Genomic DNA, 20,003 nt, shown 5'->3' on the forward strand with positions numbered 1-20,003 from the left:
TATTCTTCATCTTGACTAGATGTTACACACCCATTGTCACCAGGGCACTCATATTCTATGAGGTCCACTTGGCTGACCTTGTTACAACCATTACACCTCTCCCTGCCTCCCGCCCCCAAGTGGATGACATAGGCCAGTGCTTTTCCTTGGAGAGCCTCTGGGGTGTTTTAGCACTGGAGCAGGTTCCTCTAACTCAGCGTCTGAAATGGGGCAGCTTGTAATGCATCAGAGCTCACTTCTTGTGCCTAGAGAGCCTCTCTTCTTCCAGTGGCAAAGATGTTGAGGCAGCTGCTTCCATTACGCCCATCCCTAATTCGTAGAACTTGGCAATGCTTGATGGAGAGGATGAACCCATAGGTTCTGGTAGGAAGTCACCCTTTATTACTCATGAACTGTCCTGGATTTTAGTTCTGCCCCATTCAGAGTCAGCTACCAAAATATCAGTATCTCTGAAACTCGCATTTTTAATCTGTTATCCAGGGCTCCCTGATTAACAGTCCCAATAAGGGAACTCGTATGCTTTGAGGTCCACCTGGCTGACCCCATTACAATCACCACAGATAACCACAATCCTTTACTTTCCCACCATTAGTAACCAGAGGGTAGACTTTGGTTTCCCGACTCAGGCGACTGACTGTGTGGAGTTTACACGTTCTCCCCGTGTCTGCGTGGGTTTCCTCCGGGTGCTCCAGTTTCCTCCCACAGTCCAAAGATGTGCGGGTCAGGTGAATTGGCCATGCTAAATTGCCCGTAGTGTTAGGTAAGGGGTAAATGTAGGGGTATGGGTGGGTTGCGCTTCGGCGGGTCAGTGTGGACTTATTGGGCCGAAGGGCCTGTTTCCACACTGTAAGTAATCTAATCTAAATCTAATCTAACAAGGGCTGAGCACTAACCACCCGAATCATGACTCCAGTGCAATGTCCACAGTTACCCAGGCAGCTCATTAATAATGAGAATCACGCTGACACATGGGGCAGAATTTGACAGTCCTCCCGTGGCCTGGTTTATGGGGGAGCTGGTGCCTTTGGTTGGTGCCTTTCCTATCTCTCACATGCCAACCCATACCCAATCGTGATGAATTATGTGAAGCCCTGGGCAGCCTGCCCACACTTGTGCCAGTTGATGGCCTCCAGTGAATAATTAACGGGCATCTTGTGAAATGTTTTGAGGGGCAGGAGGAGATCAGTAATAGTTGGGAAATCTGGCAGGCAAACCAGCCTGGGCCTCAGCTAGGACATGTATGGGGTACCTCCTTCATAAGCCTCCTATTCCTGCCCCCAGTGCAAGCCCCAACCACCCAAAGCCACTGGATACCACTCCACCCCTCACTTGTACCAGCCAGGGAATGTCTGCCAGAGCATGAACTAGCAGTAAAGCAGCCTGCAGGAATGGACACAAGCCTAACGATAACTTCATTATTCATAGAGTGGGAAATCTTTCCTTAAAGCTTTGCATGTGGCCTGTCACTGAGCAGAACATTGAGCTGCTGAAGCAATATTCCCATTCTGTGGATCTTTCTGATGGAAACCAGGGATTCTCACCAAAGCATGTGTCCCTGTAACCAGCCAGTGTTGCTCATGGTTACTGCAATATCAGTCTGCTCCATAGAGGTGAGGTCAAGTATCCTTACCCAGCCCCACTGCCTTAATGCTGCTGAACATCATTATGCATTGCATTATCCTGCCCAGAAAAACTCCTCACTCCTACAGGCAGAGGACATTGCTCCCCGCCCCCCCCCCCCCCCCCCCCCCCCCCCCCCGTCCACATCTACACCAAGCCTTGCAGTGTTACTTTGATAAAGCTTCAAACCTGCACTCTCACTTGAAGTCTCGTGGATCATGCTGACTGCTAGAATAATTTCAAGCACCTATTCGAAATAAGATGTCCCTCTCCTTCAACAAGTGCAGGCTGTTTTACAATGGAGCAGACTCGTTTAAATTCATGCTTTCTTCTCATGCCTGCTCTGATATACAAGCATCATGCAATGCACTTAGCTGTACACTGCAATTATTGTCAGAAATGGACAACATAAGGTTTTCCTGATGCCTGCATCAGAAAGAAGGGGCATTGGTTAAAAGGGCATTGCAATCCCTCTGCCTGTTTTCAGCTGTTATATATTGCACTCTGCCTTTTCGATAACTTCTGTCACAATTCCATTGTACAGCTCCATTATAAGGTAATTATATGAACATTTACATTGCCAAGATCTCTCATCTGTCTGAATAAACATTGCAGTTTTATTAATTGTGCCTGCTGCCCATTCACATTCAAATGATGGCACTTAGTACTCAAACAAATACAAAAGTTGCTGGAAAAGCTCTCCAGGTCTAGCAACATCTGTAGAGAGAAATCAGTGTTAATGTTTCAGACCCAGTGGCCCTTGCTCAGAACTGATGGTAGCTTGGAAAAAGTTGCTGTTATGCAAAAGATAGGGTGGGGGAGGGGGTAAGATTAAATGATTGGTGGAGATAGAGCCAAGGATGCAGAAGGACAGTTGGACAGACAAAGGAGTGGATCACGATCCGCCCAGGAGAATGAATGACTACTAATGGGAGCTATTCACGGCTAACAATGGGTTGTGTGTAATAACAGACTATGTGGTAACAAGGCTGTGTGTGGGGGGTTGGGTTAAAGACACAGAGGCGGAGCATCAAGATCTAAATTGTTGAATGTTAGCTGATGTTTGTCACCGTGAGGTAAAAGGAACTTTGTGACATTTTTCAATTCCTTTTCATCATCTTTTTGTTTTCTGCTTACTTTACAGATCCATTACCTCTGGAGGATCGTTAGGCTCAACTGCACTAAGTCTTATAGAAAGCCAATCAACGTTGAATGTGAAGCAGGAGTGGCCTCATGGTTACTCAATCCTTCCATCCCTCCCATCAAACCAAGGTTCTCAGAATGGCAGCGAACTTGGGGACATGCTGAGCATACCACCTGGAACTGCCATGTCAAATAACAGCACCTCCAACTCTTTGCCATCCTACCTGTTTGGGAATGAGAACAGTTCTCGAAATTCTGCCCGCTCTAACTCTGCTCGATCGAGGAAAAGAGGTCTTTCCACCTCCCCATTTTCAGACGGAGTTGGAATAGACCTAATTATTCGTACATCCCCCACGTCATTGGTTGCCTACATCAATGGCTCCAGAGGATCACCAGCTGATGTTTCCCCTCAGTCTGAAGTGTGTGGGCACTTCCTTGGAGTGAGAGGTAGCTGCATCCCTCAAGCCTACAATACATCATGTAAAGAGCGTAATCTCTTTACACTCACCGACATTGAAGCTAGTAATGGTGTGTACCAGAGGATGCAACAACTGGAGCAGTCTTCCCTGCACCCCATGGTGATGAACAACATGGTTGTTCAACAGGGTATCTCGGTGATTGGTAATCAGCAGTATGACACATTTAAAAATGATCAAGTGGATGAATTCTCGTCAGGCATGGAAATTCCTACACTGCCCCAGGGTCCTCCACCACCTTACCATGCCCACCAGCACCTCATGCCCCATTCCCAGCCACATGGACAGTCCTCCCCACAAGGGACACAGCTGGATGAGGATGGTGAGCCTTCGAGAGTGAATGGAAAGCACTGCTGTCGCTGGATAGACTGCAACGCAATGTACGATGAACAGGAGGAGCTTGTGCGGCATATTGAAAAAGCGCATATAGACCAACGTAAAGGAGAGGACTTTACTTGCTTCTGGGCTGGTTGTCCACGCCGATACAAGCCATTTAATGCTCGCTACAAGCTATTGATCCATATGAGAGTGCATTCAGGAGAAAAGCCAAACAAGTGTACGGTAGGTGACAAAGTGAAGTTCTGTGTATTGTTCTTTATTTGCTGACAAATCAACAAATTTACTGACTCAAGGCAGTCTGAGCTATCTGACCATGTTTATGTTTTCCAGTTTTGGTTGCTATCTTGATTACTATAAAGCAAACCATTCAAAAGTATGAGAACTTAGCCTTTGTTCATCAAAAATGTTGGAGTGCAACAGTTTTGGCATTTTTTTTCTTGGTATATCGAAAGGAACAACACTGATGCAGATAGAAGTCTAACACAACGCCAATGCGAATAGCACAGCTCCCATGTTTTTATTCAGGAGGGATTAACATTCCAACCGATTTCTTTTGTGAAGCAGGGGTTACGAATGCAAAGCCAAGCCTGAACATTCAGTTTTATTATCACTTGTACTGTTTCGTAAAATCGTGCAGTAGCCTAGTTACTAACAACAATGAACATTATTTATACAATAGGGAAATAAAATGGCAAGATTGCACAAGATGATTGTTTTTGAAGTTAAAGGATAAGCAGGAGAGGAGGAAGTCCACGAATGGTGTAAACTGCCATGCAGTTAGGGAATATAGATTTTAAAACTGTCACATTATTGAGTCCCATTTTAACCTTTTCCTGATAGGAGGACTGAATGTAATGTAGATATTTCACCTCAGGAATGGAAAAACGTCAGCAGAGGGAGTTATCACGAGAATATTGATAAGTGAATCAGAACAACAAATACAACAGAGGACAATAAAACAAACAAAGACAGGGAATGCTGAAGATCTAATAAAAATAGAAATTGCTGGAGAAACTCGGCAAGTCTGGCAGCATCTGTGCAGAGAAAGCAGAGCTAATATTTTGAGTCCAGAATTTGAGTTCTGAGGAAGGGTCACTGGACTCGAAATGTTAATCTATTTTTCTCTCCACAGACGTTGCCAGACCTGATGAGTTTCTTCAGAAATTTCTGTTTTTGTTTCCGATACAAAAGACAATTTAGTGTGATATGTATTCAAGCCTTTTGATAATAAACACAATAACCAGTATATTGACTGGCCATTTAATTTTACCATTGATGATCAAACAGTTAGTATTATGTCATTGATCAGTATATGTTGGTAAATGTGATGCCACTGTTTAAGAAGGACGGTAAAGACAAGCCAAGGAACTATAGACTGGTGAGCCTGACCTCAGTTGTTGGAGGGAATCCTGAGGGACAGGATGTACATGTATTTGGAAAGGTAAGGACTGATTCGGGATAGTCAACATGGCTTTGTGCGTGGGAAATCATGTCTCACAAACTTGATTGAGTTTTATGAAGAAGTAACAAGGAAGATTGATGAGGGCAGAGCAGTAGATGCGATCTATATGGGCCACAGTAAGGCATTCGACAAGGTTCCCCATGGGAGACTGATTAGCAAGGTTAGATCTCATGGAATACAGGGAGAACTCGCCTGAGGGTGGTGGTGGAGGGTTGTTTTGCAGACTGGAGGCCTGTGACCAGTGGAGTGCCGCAAGGATCAGTGCTGGGTCTTCTACTTTTTGTCATTTACATAAATGACTTGGATGTGAGCATAAGAGGTACAGTTAGTAATTTTGCAGATGATACCAAATTGGAGGTGTAGTGGACAGTGAAGAGGGTTACCTCAGATACAACAGGATCTTGATCAGATGGGCCAATGGGCTGAGATGTGGCAGATGGAGTTTAATTCAGATAAATGCAAGGTGCTGCATTTTGAGAAAGCAAATCTCAGCAGGACTTATACACTTAATGGTAAGGTCCTAGGGAGTGTTGCTGAACAAAGAGACCTTGGAGTGCAGGTTCATAGCTCCTTGAAAGTGGAGTCGCAGGTAGATAGGATAGTGAAGAAGGTGTTTGGTATGCTTTCCTTTATTGGTCAGAGTATTGAGTACAGGAGTTGGGAGGTCATGTTGCAGCTGTACAGGACATTGGTTAGGCCACTGTTGGAATATTGCGTGCAATTCTGGTCTCCTTCCTATTGGAAAGATGTTGTGAAACTTGAAAGGGTTCAGAAAGCATTTACAAGGGTTGGAGGATTTGAGCTACAGGGAGAGGCTGAACAGGCTGGGGCTGTTTTCCCTGGAGCGTTGGAGGCTGAGGGGTGACCTTATAGAGGTTTACAAAATTATGAGGGGCATGGATAGGTTAAATAGACAAAATCTTTTCCCTGGAGTGTGGGAGTCCAGAACTAGAGGGCATAGGTTTAGGGTGAGAGTGGAAAGGTATAAAATAGACCTAAGGGGCAACTTTTTCACACAGAGGATGGTACGCGTGTGGATAGTGATGGAGGCTAGTACAGTTGCAACATTTAAGAGGCATTTGGATGGGTATATGAATAGGAAGGGTTTGGAGGGATATGGGCTGGGTGCTGGCAGGTGGGACTAGATTGGTTTGGGATATCTGGTCGGCATGGACGGGTTGGACCAAGGGTCTGTTTCTGTGCAGTCCACCTCTATTGCTCTATGTGTGGCATTGATTTGAATCTACTCAAATGAATTAGAAACCATTTTTATAAATAATTTAGAAAGTATTCAAGGAAAAACATCAACAAAGAAGTTGCAGTATTAGAAAACAGCAAGAATACAGGTAGAAAAATAAACTCAGTGTGCTTTTGAAAACAGTGTTGGAATAGTGGGTTTTGGGGAGAAAATCCTGCAAAAAGCATTTTTAAAAAAAATCACCAGATGTTCAAAATGAATGGTTGAGAAATAAATATGGTTGAATTTATGACATTTTTCAGTTCTGAGCGACTATACGGGTGGGTTGTGATGAGTATTTATGAAGATCATAACCCACAGATGGCCAAGGCTGTTGGTTTGTTGTCTGATATTGAGCTTTGGTCATTAGTGTTAAGAAGCTCTATAATCTGAGTCTGATTTCCAATACAAGGCTAGTTAGTAAGTGATAAAGGCTAAATGCAAATGTTAATTTGAGACAAGAATTAAACAGTAATATGATTTTGAAATGGTTGCACTGAAATGAACATGCCATAGTACCGTTTAATGCCTGTCTGTTCTTATATGTGTGCTGCCTCTATCTAATGGCCCAGGTGCTCCAAATTGGGCAGTACTGTTTGACTTGCTGCGGGAATTGGAAATTTCTCCCAACTCAGTATCGCTGCATATTTCTTCCAGGATTTTCTGATCTCAGCTGCCAGAAAACGGCACAGTACAGTAGAGTAGAGTGAGGGGACAGGCAGGACACCCCCCCATTTTAATGGCACTAGGAGCCATATGCTAAGTTTAACGATCCAGTCTTGATCCAATTGGTAAATGGATGATCAGGTGAATGGATGAGTTATTGAAGTGGGTAATTGTGCCTCAGATTGGTAGGGTTAGTAGATTGGAGAGTGGGCACATGAGGGGGCATGGAGCAGAGGGGAATGGGCTGGAGGGTTTTGGGGACTGGTGTGGGTGGCCAGTGGCTTGTGAACACAATCAGACTGTGTGTGGAAGCCCCTGCACTGATCTCCTGCAATACTCTGTTTATCTATAATCTGTTTATCTGACAGCATTGTTTATCCTTTTAACTTTAGTTCTTACTTTCTAACTTTTACTATGAATCACTGTAAGGTAATGTAGCTTTTATTTCCCTTTATTTCTCTATTTTCTATCTAAGATTTGTACAATGCTACTTTGTACCTCAGTTGGCGTCATGAGGGACACCACAGTAAACGTTTTATTGTACTCCTGTACTTCTGTACTTGAGTACAAGTGGCAATAAATCTAATTCTAATTCTAGGTTGGGTGAAGTGGGTTAGGGGAGTTTGGTGTAGAAATATATAGATGAGTAGATATTTGGACCAATGAGAGGAGTTGTAGTCAGGTCAGTGGCTGAGGGGAGGTGTTGGGAAGCCATTGGAAGAGTAGTCAGGTCAGGATGTTGTTAGAAGGTCAGGAAGAACAGTGAATCAGGATGGGGGTCGATGGTTAGTCACCACCTGGTGGTGGAGTGAGTGGGAAAGAAGAGTCAGATTGGGGATAGTATAGGGTCAAATTGGCAGTAGGAATGGATGTCTGGACAGGAGGAGGTTGCTGGTCAGGAGAGGTAGTGAGGTTAGTGGGATAGTTGGGTCTAGTTGGAGGAGGACATGGTTTGAGGAGGTCTGGCCAGGTTGTGAAAGGACATTGGAGGATAGTGCTGTACCAACGCACATTTGTACCTAAGGTGGCTCTATCAGTGGCGACTTGTAAACTCACTGTACTCACCTGAGTGCATGTGACAATAAAGCTAATTCATTCATTCATTCATTTATTCACTCATTCACTCATTCATAGTTAGTGGTTGGGCAGTGGTGGAAAGTCAGGTTGAGTCAGAGGGATATTTGGATTGAGCCATAGTGGCTTGGTTGGGTTGGGGTTAGTTGAGAGTGTGGTGATAGTGGTGGCTAGGCAGGCCAGACTGGGAGAAGTAGTTCGGCCAGGTACACGATGTAGATTCCTGATGAAGGGGCTTTTGCCCGAAATGTCGATTTTCCTGCTTCTCGGATGCTGCTGTGCTTTTCTAGCACCACTCTCTCGACTCTAATCTCCAGCGTCTGCGATACTCACTTTCACCAGGTTCATGATGTAGTTGGGTCAGCTCAGGAACTTGGTCAGCTTGGGCTGGTCATCAGGATTTCAGTGATTTCGTTCAGGGCGTAATTATGAAGGTTGTGGAGGAAGGTGTCACTTGTATAGTTATAAGGCTTTAATCTGTCTAACATTTCCTGGATAACCTTTGTGGAGGTCTCGGGAAGTTGGACATTTACTAGTTGATAGTCAATCCCTATATTCCTATGTACATTCGCACGTATAATGTAAGGTGTGTGTTAGCATTCTATGTTCAACTGTCAAAGATCTGGAGACTGGGAAGTTTACCGAAATGTGAATAATAGATTACGAAATTGAACCTGTCACGAAGTGACATATCGTCCAATACCAGGGTCCAATTTTGATTGTCTGAATTGGGCTGGAATAGCCATAGGTGACAAAGAAAGGCACCATTGTTCTGTGGGATGACATTCTGCCTTGATTCCTGACCTGACAATTCAAGGTGCGGCAGAGTGGCAGGGGGCGGAAAAGTAGAATTCCTCACATTGTTAACCATATACAGAGATATTTATGTAACGTGTTTCCAGCTTCCTCCTAACATCTCAGATTTTATATGGCCAGTTTATGAAGGAGAACAGTTTAGCCTATCAGGAACAGGTGTTGTTTAACTGAAAGAAATGGAAGTCTTGAAGAAAGTCCACTCCACAGCAATGAAATTTTAATCACATTTACACTTCCCTATCTATTCTCACTTTTCGACTCTCAGTTTTCCTTGGTCAACTTGAAAGATGTTTTTATTTTGATTAGATTCCCTACAGTGTGGAAACAGGCCCTTCGGCCCAATCAGTCCTCACCAACCCTACGAAGAGTAACCCACCCAGACCCATTTTCCTCTGTCTAATGCACCTAATACTATGGGCAATTTAGCATGGCCAATTCACCTGACCTGCACACCTTTGGGCCATGGGAGGAAACTGGCTGGAATCGAACCTGGGACCCTGGTGCTATGAGGTAGCAGTGCTAACCACTGAGCCACCATGCCATCCCAATTGCATTTAACAACTAGCAGCAATGGCTGCTGAGTTGAACCAGAATGTCGGTAGCCTGTCCTGTTTACTGACAGGGGGGAGGTTTGTGATTGGAAATGTACGTGCCTCCCACTTCCCACCTCCTCAGCTAAAATCCGATTCTAGATCTCAGATTCATATATTAAGAATTTAGTATATTCCAATTTCACTGTACATGTAAATATCCAAACAGTAAAGTGTACAGTACCAGAGTGCTGCATATGTAGGAAGAATTGTTGTCAAAACTTCAATCCAACCCACAGATTTAATTTCATTTCCTTTTGAGTGATGTACGATGGAAAATGCAAATGCTACAAATATTTCCTGAAACCGTCAACTGTCGCATAATCTAAATCTTTATTTGCAGTTATTCCAGACTAACAATAAAGAATTTGCTTGAAGGTTTATGATACTGGAACTGAGATGTCATGTGTAGCAATTGTATTAATGAAAGAAGGGAAATTGTCCTGTACCTTGTGACATCAGGCTTTCAGACATAGTATGATATCGTTTATTCAGTTATCTCCCTTTAAAATACCAAATATCATTCTCACAAACCATGGTATCAATAAATACACAGCTATTGTTGTGATACCCTATAAATGTTCTAAAACAATAACCCCAGAAGAGTGTACTGCAACATAACAAACACCATCAACAATAGTATCATTGAGAGACATTTACTATCAATTACAGATAGTTCTTCTATAACATTATGGTTGCATTCTCATGCAGCCCCACATTATCCAACAATCGTACAGTGCTTAAAGTGTTGGCAATGTAATTGCGTTACAGAAAACACACGTTGTAAAAGTTTGCACTTTAGAAACAGTGTCCCCAATTTGACAATCATATTACAGCCAATTCACGCTAACAAATCATGCATTATAGCACAACAACCTGTACACACAAATGTACAGATTGAATTCTACCAGGTTCACTGCATTCCAGACTTCGTTACAGCTTTAGTCCACATGCAGACACAAGCTGAATTACAAAGTGATGTGAGAGAAACTACCCATGTCAATGAGGCAACATTGGACTCAGCACAACAAAGTGTTGATTGAGTGATAATGAAGTCATGGCATAGGAAGAAGCTGCATATGCTGGGGCTATTTTCTCTGCAGCATTGGAGGCTGAGGGGTAACCTTATGGAGGTTTATAACATCATGATGAGCGTGGTGAATAGTCAAGTTCTTCTCCCCAGGTTAGGGGAGTCCAGAACTGGAGGGCATAGGTTTAATGTGAGAGGGGAAATATTTAAAGGGGACCTAAGAGAGTACTTTTTCATTAAGAGGGTGTTGTGTGTATGGAATGAGCTGCCAGAGGAAGTGGTGGGGGCTGATACAATTACAACATTTAAAAGGCATCTGGATGCGTCCATGAATGGGAAGGGTTTAAAGCGATATGAACCAAATACTGGCAAATGGGACTAGATTAATTTAGGATATCACTGTAGGAATTATGAGGGAAATCTTCCAGTGACTACAGTCATATGTAACATGGGTGATTCCCATGTACATGCGTCAGGACTCCCATTGAGTGCTATGTAACATGAACATGTGTAACACAAAAGATGACAGCTGTGGTTGTTGAAGGGTAATCCTATCCGTTCAAGGATGCTTCTGCAGGAATACCTCAGAGCTGTGTCTGATGCCCAGCTCTAATCAGTTCAGTTGATAAATTTCTCCCCATCCCAAGATCAGGAATAGAACACTTTGTTTTTGATTGCAAATATTCGGTCCCAATGTTTATTCCCAGGTAATAAGGCAGTGCATGCTCATTTGCAGCAAAATCTCAGCAACATCCATGCTTCAGCACATAACTGGCCAGTACTACACAAGTACCAGAAAATGACCAGTTTTGATAAGGTATAGATTAACCAGCAACACATTTGCAGCTGTGATCTCCAGCATCTGCAGACCTCATTTTTTACTCGAAGATTTTAACCTACTGCGAATCCTCTTACAAGGATGCCTTCCTTGAAGAAGCTCTCTTCCTCCCTCTACAAGGATTTCAGTGAGTCCCTCTCTCACTGCACCCCCCAGGTCATCTCCTCTGCTCAGCCGGCTTGGCTCTCTCTCTCTTATTCCTGATGAAGGGCTTATGCTCGAAACGTCGAATTCTCTATTCCTGAGATGCTGCCTAACCTGCTGTGCTTTGACCAGCAACACATTTGCAGCTGTGATCTCCAGCATCTGCAGACCTCATTTTTTACTCGAAGATTTTAACCTACTGCGAATCCTCTTACAAGGATGCCTTCCTTGAAGAAGCTCTCTTCCTCCCTCTACAAGGATTTCAGTGAGTCCCTCTCTCACTGCACCCCCCAGGTCATCTCCTCTGCTCAGCCGGCTTGGCTCTCTCTCTCTTATTCCTGATGAAGGGCTTATGCTCGAAACGTCGAATTCTCTATTCCTGAGATGCTGCCTAACCTGCTGTGCTTTGACCAGCAACACATTTGCAGCTGTGATCTCCAGCATCTGCAGACCTCATTTTTTACTCGAAGATTTTAACCTACTGCGAATCCTCTTACAAGGATGCCTTCCTTGAAGAAGCTCTCTTCCTCCCTCTACAAGGATTTCAGTGAGTCCCTCTCTCACTGCACCCCCCAGGTCATCTCCTCTGCTCAGCCGGCTTGGCTCTCTCTCTCTTATTCCTGATGAAGGGCTTATGCTCGAAACGTCGAATTCTCTATTCCTGAGATGCTGCCTAACCTGCTGTGCTTTGACCAGCAACACATTTGCAGCAAGGTATAGATTAAGCACAGTCAGCGTTTAACATTACCACTGTGGAACCCCTTACCATCAACACCCTGAGCACTGCCTTTGATCAGAAGCGTTACGTATTAGTGGTACAGTTGGTACTTTAGTGATCAGGTACTCTGCAGTGAGTATTTTACCTGATGATGTTGAAAAGCAAAACAATTGAAAAGGACATGAGTGTGGTGGACTTTTTTCCACTCACTAGCGTGGGTGCTGATGCATCTTAATACCAGCCAGAATGAAGCAGGCTGCTCTGTTGCATTTTATTACTCACCTCCACCGCTGGTTTGCCCTGGCTGCTGTGTGCACTACTCTCACAGGATGCATTACAGCAGGGCATTCTTGGTAGTACCTTTCAAATCAGTGACCAGGTATGAGAACACCTCAAAGGCACATGACACCTTGATTTGGTCAAGTATTCTCATTGCTATAAATTGCTGGAGAAACTCAGCAGGCCTGGCAGCCTCTGAGGAGAGAAAGTAGAGTTAGTGTTTTAGGTCCAGTGGCCTTTCCTTTGGAAATGTTCTGAAGAATCACAGAATCCCTACCGCGTGGAAATAGGCCATTTGACCCACTGATCCTGCAAAGAGCATCCCACCCAGAATCAGTTGCCCCAGCCCATGCTCATAACCCCACATTTATCATGACTAATCCACCTAGCCTGCACATCATGGGGCCAATCCACCTAAACTGCACATCTTTGGACTGTGAGAGGAAACCAGACTACCCAGAGAAAATCCACGCAGATGCAGGAAGAATATGCAAAGTCCACACAGTCACCTAAGGCTGGAATCGAACCCATGTCCCTGGTATTGTGAGACAGCAGTGCTAACCCCTGAGTCACTGTGCTACCCTTAAGAAGGGTCACTGGACCGAAATATTAACTCTGCATCCTTCTCCACAGAGTTTCTCCAACAATTTCTGTTTTTGTTTCAGATTTATAGCATCTGCTATTCTCTGTGTATTGCACTCTCTACATTACAAGGAACAAAGAAAGTTTACAGCCCAGGTACAGGCCCTTCCGCCGTCCAAACCTGAGCCAGCCCAAATCCACTGTCTAAACTGTCACCCAAGTCCGAAGCGTCTGTATCCCTCTGCTCCCCACCTGCTCGTGCATCTGTCCAGATGCATCTGAAATAGATCTACCGTGCCTGCCTATACTACCTCTGCTGGCAAAGCGTTGCTGACACTCACCACCCTCTGTGTAAAGTACTTGCCGCATGTATCCCCCTTAAGCGTTTCACCTCTCATCTATTCTGAAAAGGGAAAGGACCATATTGGATCTGGTGTTAGGGAATGAGCCAGGCCAAGTGGTAGAAGTTGCAGTGGGGGATTTCTTTGGGAATTGTGACCACAATTCTGTAAGTTTTAGAATACTCGTAGACAAAGAAGAGAGTGGTCCTAAGGGAAGAGTACTAAACTGGGCCAACGCCAATTATATCAAAATTAGGCAGGAGCTGGGAAATGTGGATTGGACGCATTATTGTTGGATGAAAATCATAGTTTGACCTACCAAACAATTCCATGGGAGCATCTTTGCTACATGGACAGCAGTGATTCATGAAATAAAGGCCCACCATCAACATTTCAGAATGAAAGGTAATAAATGCCTGCATTGCAACTGAAGTCACATCTTCAGAATGAATGTGAAAATACCTATCTTCACAGCCCCAAAGGAATGTTACTCTGTTATGATCAATGCTTGAAGCAGTTGAAGCAGATTAGTTTTGTGGGCAAAAATACAGCAATGTGCAGTTGGCAAGCCTCAAATTTATTTCCTTTTTCTCTTGTTGCTTTATTGACCTTTAAAACCCAGGTAGTAGAGAGCAAAGGACAAAATCATATCCACAGTGCCACCCACTCATCATCTGTATGTTAAAACTGGCATAAAAATCAAACAACGAAAACATTCTTCTGAAATATCCTGTCATGTTTTAGTTCTTTGGTTATTTCTAATATCTCTGGCACTGGTAACATTGTAGAGCCAGAAGCAACATTTGTTCATGATTTGAATTAGAGTTGAGTTCCTCTAATGACATTTTATCAGTCATGAGAGCCATGTTTAGTCAATCTGAATGCAATCTATTCTTTGTCCATATGGATAGAATTATATGCCTCTCTCAGTTTTTTTTTCTCTATATTGTGTTACCTTCTTCATTGAAATATGATGCTTTTGTTAGTGACTATCGAATAAGGCAACCAATAAAATACGGTTCCAGGAAACAGAATTTCACAGTCTGAGTTTGATTTACATTGCCAATGAGATTTCATATAGTTTGATCAGGGTAACTTCAGGTCCATGCCTGATTGAAGCATTTTTTTGTCCAGATTTTAACCTGTAGCTCCAAAAGAAAGCAAAAGTCCTCCTGCTAATACGAGTGTTTCTGAATCACATAAAGAGACAAAATTAAGTTTCCTCGGATTAAGTTGATGGTATGGCTTACTATCGTTTCAAATAAACATGATGAATGGTAACATCTCCACTACTGGTAGGTGAAAACAAAAACATGCTGTTTTCTAACATCTGGAGAAGTTTAGCCATGTCAGAGAAGAAACATCACTAAAACATTGGCATGTATCCCATGAGGCATCTGGTATATCAAACTCTTAACAGGTATGATAGAAGTATGATCTTCAGAAATTTTTGAATGACAGTTGCTCGAAGGATGAGAAAGAAAAAAAAAGTTAAACAGAGGGAAAAAATCCTCTCCAGATGTCCTACTGGCAGCAGTCAGTAAGAATACCTGCCAGAAACTGTTTTACTTCAGAAAGCATAATTTAAGATCTGTCATTCAGTAATTTTAATTTCATTTCCCAAGAGGTGGCATATGATCTAGCATACCTGAGCAACTGGCCTTGTTTTATACTATACTTTTTGAGGAAAATCAGAACCAGATTTTGTTTTTTTTTTGTAAAAGCTTAGCAGCTTCCCTGCGTTAGAGAAACATTGATGGCTTGTTTCAGGAAGAACAGGAGATTTTAAAGGGATATTGTCATTATGGAGGAGAACAAGGTGTGGAAATCTGTCTTGAGTGTCCATATAAAATGATTGTATCATGTTGCATACCTGTTATATACCTTGCTAGACTTTCAATTCTGTTTACTTCAAAGAATAAAGGGATAACAGGCAGCTGATGTGATGGCAATTGTGAGAGCACACACTACCACCCAAGCTGAATTCCTGTCCCCAGTTGTTTGACAAATCAAACTGTTTAGTAATAGAGACCAAGCACAATAGCTGAAGTTTATTGTTCGTTAAACTGAAAATTGACATAGTGACACAATGATATGTCTAACATGACTTATAGCATTGTGTATTTGTAAATTTGATTTGTACACCTTAGATTCAAAGGAATTTTTTTTGACTTAGCACAACCAATTGTTCTTTTATTGTTCCATGGGATGTAACAAGTAGTGTAACATGGTGAAAATGTGATTTCCAACAGCAGTTTGAATGACGTGTTGAAAGAATGGAGCAAAATGACCCGAAGTAAATTGTTAATTATTTTCTGAGTAAATTAAACTGTAATGTGGTAAACACAAAATAAATGATTTAGAGAGGCTTATTGCAACTGAGTGATGTAGCAAGTTAGTTTCGTTGTACTATAACCTATTAACCAAATATGATTTGCACTTCTTTCACAAATGACTTTTATTTTGAATATGTCTCTTTGCAAATTCCCTTTTTAAGGGTACTTTACTCAGTTTTGTTGCATATTCTTCATAAGTGGATATTTTGTACACATTCATTGAAGGAAGAGCAGGGTCACATCCTCCCAACACAAATAAAATCAAAGCTGAGGTAAGACAATTAAAAAAAAACCTATGGTTCCTGACCTTACTGATTTTTCCAAGGAAGGGAAGGAGGGCAGATTGTGGATAGGACAGCCAAGTCGTCCTCTTTACTAAATGGGTGAATCAGGATCAAAGTTCATTCTCTGACTGTTATGTTTTTCATAGAAATGAGTGTCTGTTGGAAATTTCTAAAGTTGACAGCCTGAACCTGATGGGTGAAGGGACAATGCTGAAACTGTTCTGTTTAATATACACCGGACAGGAATAAAACTTTTATAATCAGTCTTTTCTTACCTTATCTATGGTCTGAAGTATTTGCCCAGGCCACTTTGAGCCTGATGCTTTTCTCATTTATTTTGAGGGTACACACACACACATTCTCACACATACACACACATACACACTCTCACTCACTGTCACACTCACTCTCACTCACTCACACACAGACTCACTCACTCTCTGACACACACACACACACACACACAGACACACACACACACACACACACACATATTCCTACATGGTTCCTGCACACAGTGTCTTCTTCGCAAAAGCTTCCCTGAATGAGGAGCCAGTCAGGACCCCAGTGATTAATGTGCTGCCTATTGAGAGCAGCTGACCATTCAAAGGTTGGCACCTTTGAACTCAGCTGTTCCATACAGAGAGGGTGGAGAGCGGTGGAGAGGATCCACAGGTGGCCTTAGGATCACAGAGTAGACCAGATCATGGGGAAGTAATGAGAGGTATATAGGGTGGGGTTTGTGGGGTAGGATCTTGTATGTGAGTACGGGCAAAGCAGTGACATTCAGCGGTCTTCCCAATGTCAGGGCTCTTGATCTGGGCACTGAGAACCTTTTGAAACAGAGACCCCCTGCCCCAAGCCTGTACAGGCTACGTTGACACCTCAGGCATATGGCGACAGGTTTGCCAGGGTAAGAAAATCAACCGTGTTCCTGCCCGTGCCAGGCTTACTCAAAGCCAGAGAGTGGTGAAAAGTAGAGAGAGTGCTCACTAGCCCATTGTGCATCCCACAAATAAATGCCCTCTCTGCCCTCACTCATTGGTGAGATGGCTGAAGATTTTGTCCATAGTCTCAGCAATGTATGGTTAATATTTTGGCAAGCTCTTTTTAATTAGAGTAATACATTCCGTAAAGTGAGAGACAGCAGTCATCATATATAAAAAAAAGCAGTCACTTTGTTATAAACCTCATCACAATTTCTGAGGTTGTGTGAATTATTCACTGGTTCTTGCCATGATATTTCATAATCAGCCATGGTTAATTTTTCATAAGTTGGAGTGATAATGTTACTTATTGTTTCTGTAAGCTTCACCATCCTCACCCAAAATGAATGGGATATGGGTAAGCAGCATTGTTCTGCCTCCTTAATTGCAATTGAAAAGGTGGTATTGAGCTAACTTCTTGAACCACTATATTCCATCTGGATCGGGTCTATCAACAGTAACTGCTCGGAAACCATCAAAGATGGAAACTCCATAACAGACTGTGAGGGAAGTAATTCTCCTAAAACAATTTAATTTTATTTTCTCTTTGTGTTACTAAGAAGTCACATAGAAAAACAGAGGGTTGCAACAGAAAGATGGACGGCTGAGATGGCCGATGATTGTAAGATGCTCCACAAACTCATTTATCTCTTCCATCAACCCCTTCAAAAGGGAACATAGGGGCACCAATTTAAGACAGAAATGAGGAAGGTGATCCCTGATATGGAGAAATTGTTTTATGAGAAAAAATTAAACAGATTGGGACTCTACTCACTGAAGTTTAGATGAATGAGAGGTGATCTCATTGAAATAAATAGCATTCTAAAGGGGCTTGACTGAGCAAATTCTGAGAGGATGTTTCCCCTTGTGAAAATCTCTAGGACCAGAAGGCAAAGTTTCAGAATTAAGAGGTACCAATGTAACACTGAGATGAGGAGAAATTTTGTGTCTCAGAGTGTTGTGTCACTTTGGAACTCCTTGCCACAGAGAACTGTGGGGACAGACTCCTCACATATGTTTACACTTGGGATGGGTAGATTTTTGATCAGTAGGAGAGATAAAGGGTATAGGAAAATGCATATGGGAAAGTGGACATGAGGGATGTCTGGTCAGCCATACTCCTATCGAATAGTGGATCAGGTTCAAGGGGCCAAGTGGCTGACGCCTGTTCCTATTTCTTATGGATTTAACATGACAAGAATATGAGTATGAAAGGAAGGCAAGTAGCTACAGAATAGAGTAAGGTAACATGAGAATGATCTAGGATCTCCTCTTCCGGAAAGAAAAGAAGGTGCTAAGCACAGAAATGATGTCCAAAGGCCCAAATGTTGCCGTTTTCCACAACGTGAGTCACATTCTTGCAGGTCGGGGGAAGTGACAGGGTAAGTTTCTCAGGCTTCTTGAGGTAACATGGGGTCAATGCAAAGAAAGCATCCCCAACCAAGAGTATAACAGCCAAGTTATAGATCTGACTGCCGTTCTGAGGCCAAGTCCAAGCACAAGGAGGTAAACAAGATACCTGAGACTTACGGAGAATTGTCAACAGGGAAGGTAAATGCCCATACCTCAAATAAGGCAGCTAAACTTGTAGTTATATTAAAGGATACCTGGGTCACTAAAATATTTTTACAGGGGAAAGACATTTTTTTTCCTTAAAGAGTGCACTAAATGCCACAGTTTTAGTAAATGGTATTGGCAGGGAGTATACATCTGTATCTGTACCTGAAATGTGACCTAATGTCTGGGATGGTAACTGTAGGGCTCACCCATAGATTGCCTGTAGACAGAGTTCCCCTACTTAGGGGAAGATTACCTGGCTGGAGTGAAAGTAATAGCTTCTCTCGGAGTCATTAAAAGACCAAATGAGGTAAAGGAGGTAGAATAGTTACAAGATAAGATTCCAGGAACTTTTCTGTCATTTATAGTGACCCAAGTAATGGCTAAGCAAAGTTCATGGTTGAAGATCAAGTTGGCATCACAAAAAGATCTTTGGATTACTTGAAAAAAGTGTTCAGTTTTTCATCGATGATTGAAGTTCAGCAAGAGAATCCAGAGTTAAGTAAAATAGTACAATCTGCTCCAACTGAAGCTAAAGCAAAGGACATTCCAGAATGCTACTATTATGGAAATAGGGATTCTGATGAGGAGGTGGAGATTCCGTCACAGATCTGCAGACAACGAGTTGGATGGTGGTTCATCAGATAAATGTGATACCCAAATATCATCAGTAAATAGTAATGATAGCTTGAGAAATTACTTTGGCAAGACATGTAGCAGTCCAAAAGAGAGACACACAAGCAATTTGACATTACTTACCAGGTCCTCACAGGAACTTGGTGTAGTTTTGTAAAACATATTGTTTGTATCAGATTATGAGAAAGTTGCAACATGTAATCAAATCAGCACTTCTAATTCACGTATAAGTTTTGAGGAACTTTTTAGTAAGGTGTTAGTAGACTGTGTGTGGAATGTCACCAAAGTAATGACATGGTAGTATAGCCTTGTTAACATGGATACGGTTACTCAGTTCCCAGAGGTGAATCGCTTGAGAAATATTGTTATGAAGATGGTGATAGAGAAAGAAGCAGACGGAAGCTAAAACAATTTCCAGATTGAACCTCCTGTTTTCCAGTCACTGAACTATTAGGGCAGTTCAACACCATGCTTTCATATTAAAGACATAGGAACAAGGAGAACAAATGGTATGTTGGCCTTCATTGCAATTGGTTTTGAGTACAGAGGCAGGGATGTGTTGTTGCAGTTATACAGGGTCTTGGTGAGGCCACACCTCGAATATTGTGTGCAGTTTTGGTCTCCTTTTCTGAGGGATGATGCTCAGCGAAGGAGTATAGCGAAGGTTTCCCAGGCTGATTCCGGGGATTGACGTATGAGGAGAGATCGATTAGGTTAGGATTGTTTTCACTGGAGTTCAGATGAATGACAAGGGAGCTCATAGAGACTTAGAAAATTCTTACAGGACTAGACAGGATAGATGCAGGGAGGATGTTCCTGAGGGTGGGTGCATCCAGAACCAGAGGTCAC

The 20,003-nt window shown here is 42.7% G+C and overlaps 1 protein-coding gene across 1 annotated transcript in view; it reads left to right on the forward strand.

Moving 5' to 3' along the window:
* Positions 1-20,003, forward strand: part of glis3 (GLIS family zinc finger 3) — a 558,527-nt gene that overhangs the window by 162,184 nt on the left and 376,340 nt on the right. Inside the window, exon 6 of the mRNA XM_060846791.1 lies at positions 2,765-3,800. Coding sequence (XP_060702774.1) covers positions 2,765-3,800 — 1,036 coding nt within the window. The remainder of the gene's footprint in view (positions 1-2,764; positions 3,801-20,003) is intronic.

The sequence above is a fragment of the Hemiscyllium ocellatum genome, chromosome 2, assembly GCF_020745735.1.
Source record: "Hemiscyllium ocellatum isolate sHemOce1 chromosome 2, sHemOce1.pat.X.cur, whole genome shotgun sequence".
NCBI classification, from domain to species: domain Eukaryota; kingdom Metazoa; phylum Chordata; class Chondrichthyes; order Orectolobiformes; family Hemiscylliidae; genus Hemiscyllium; species Hemiscyllium ocellatum.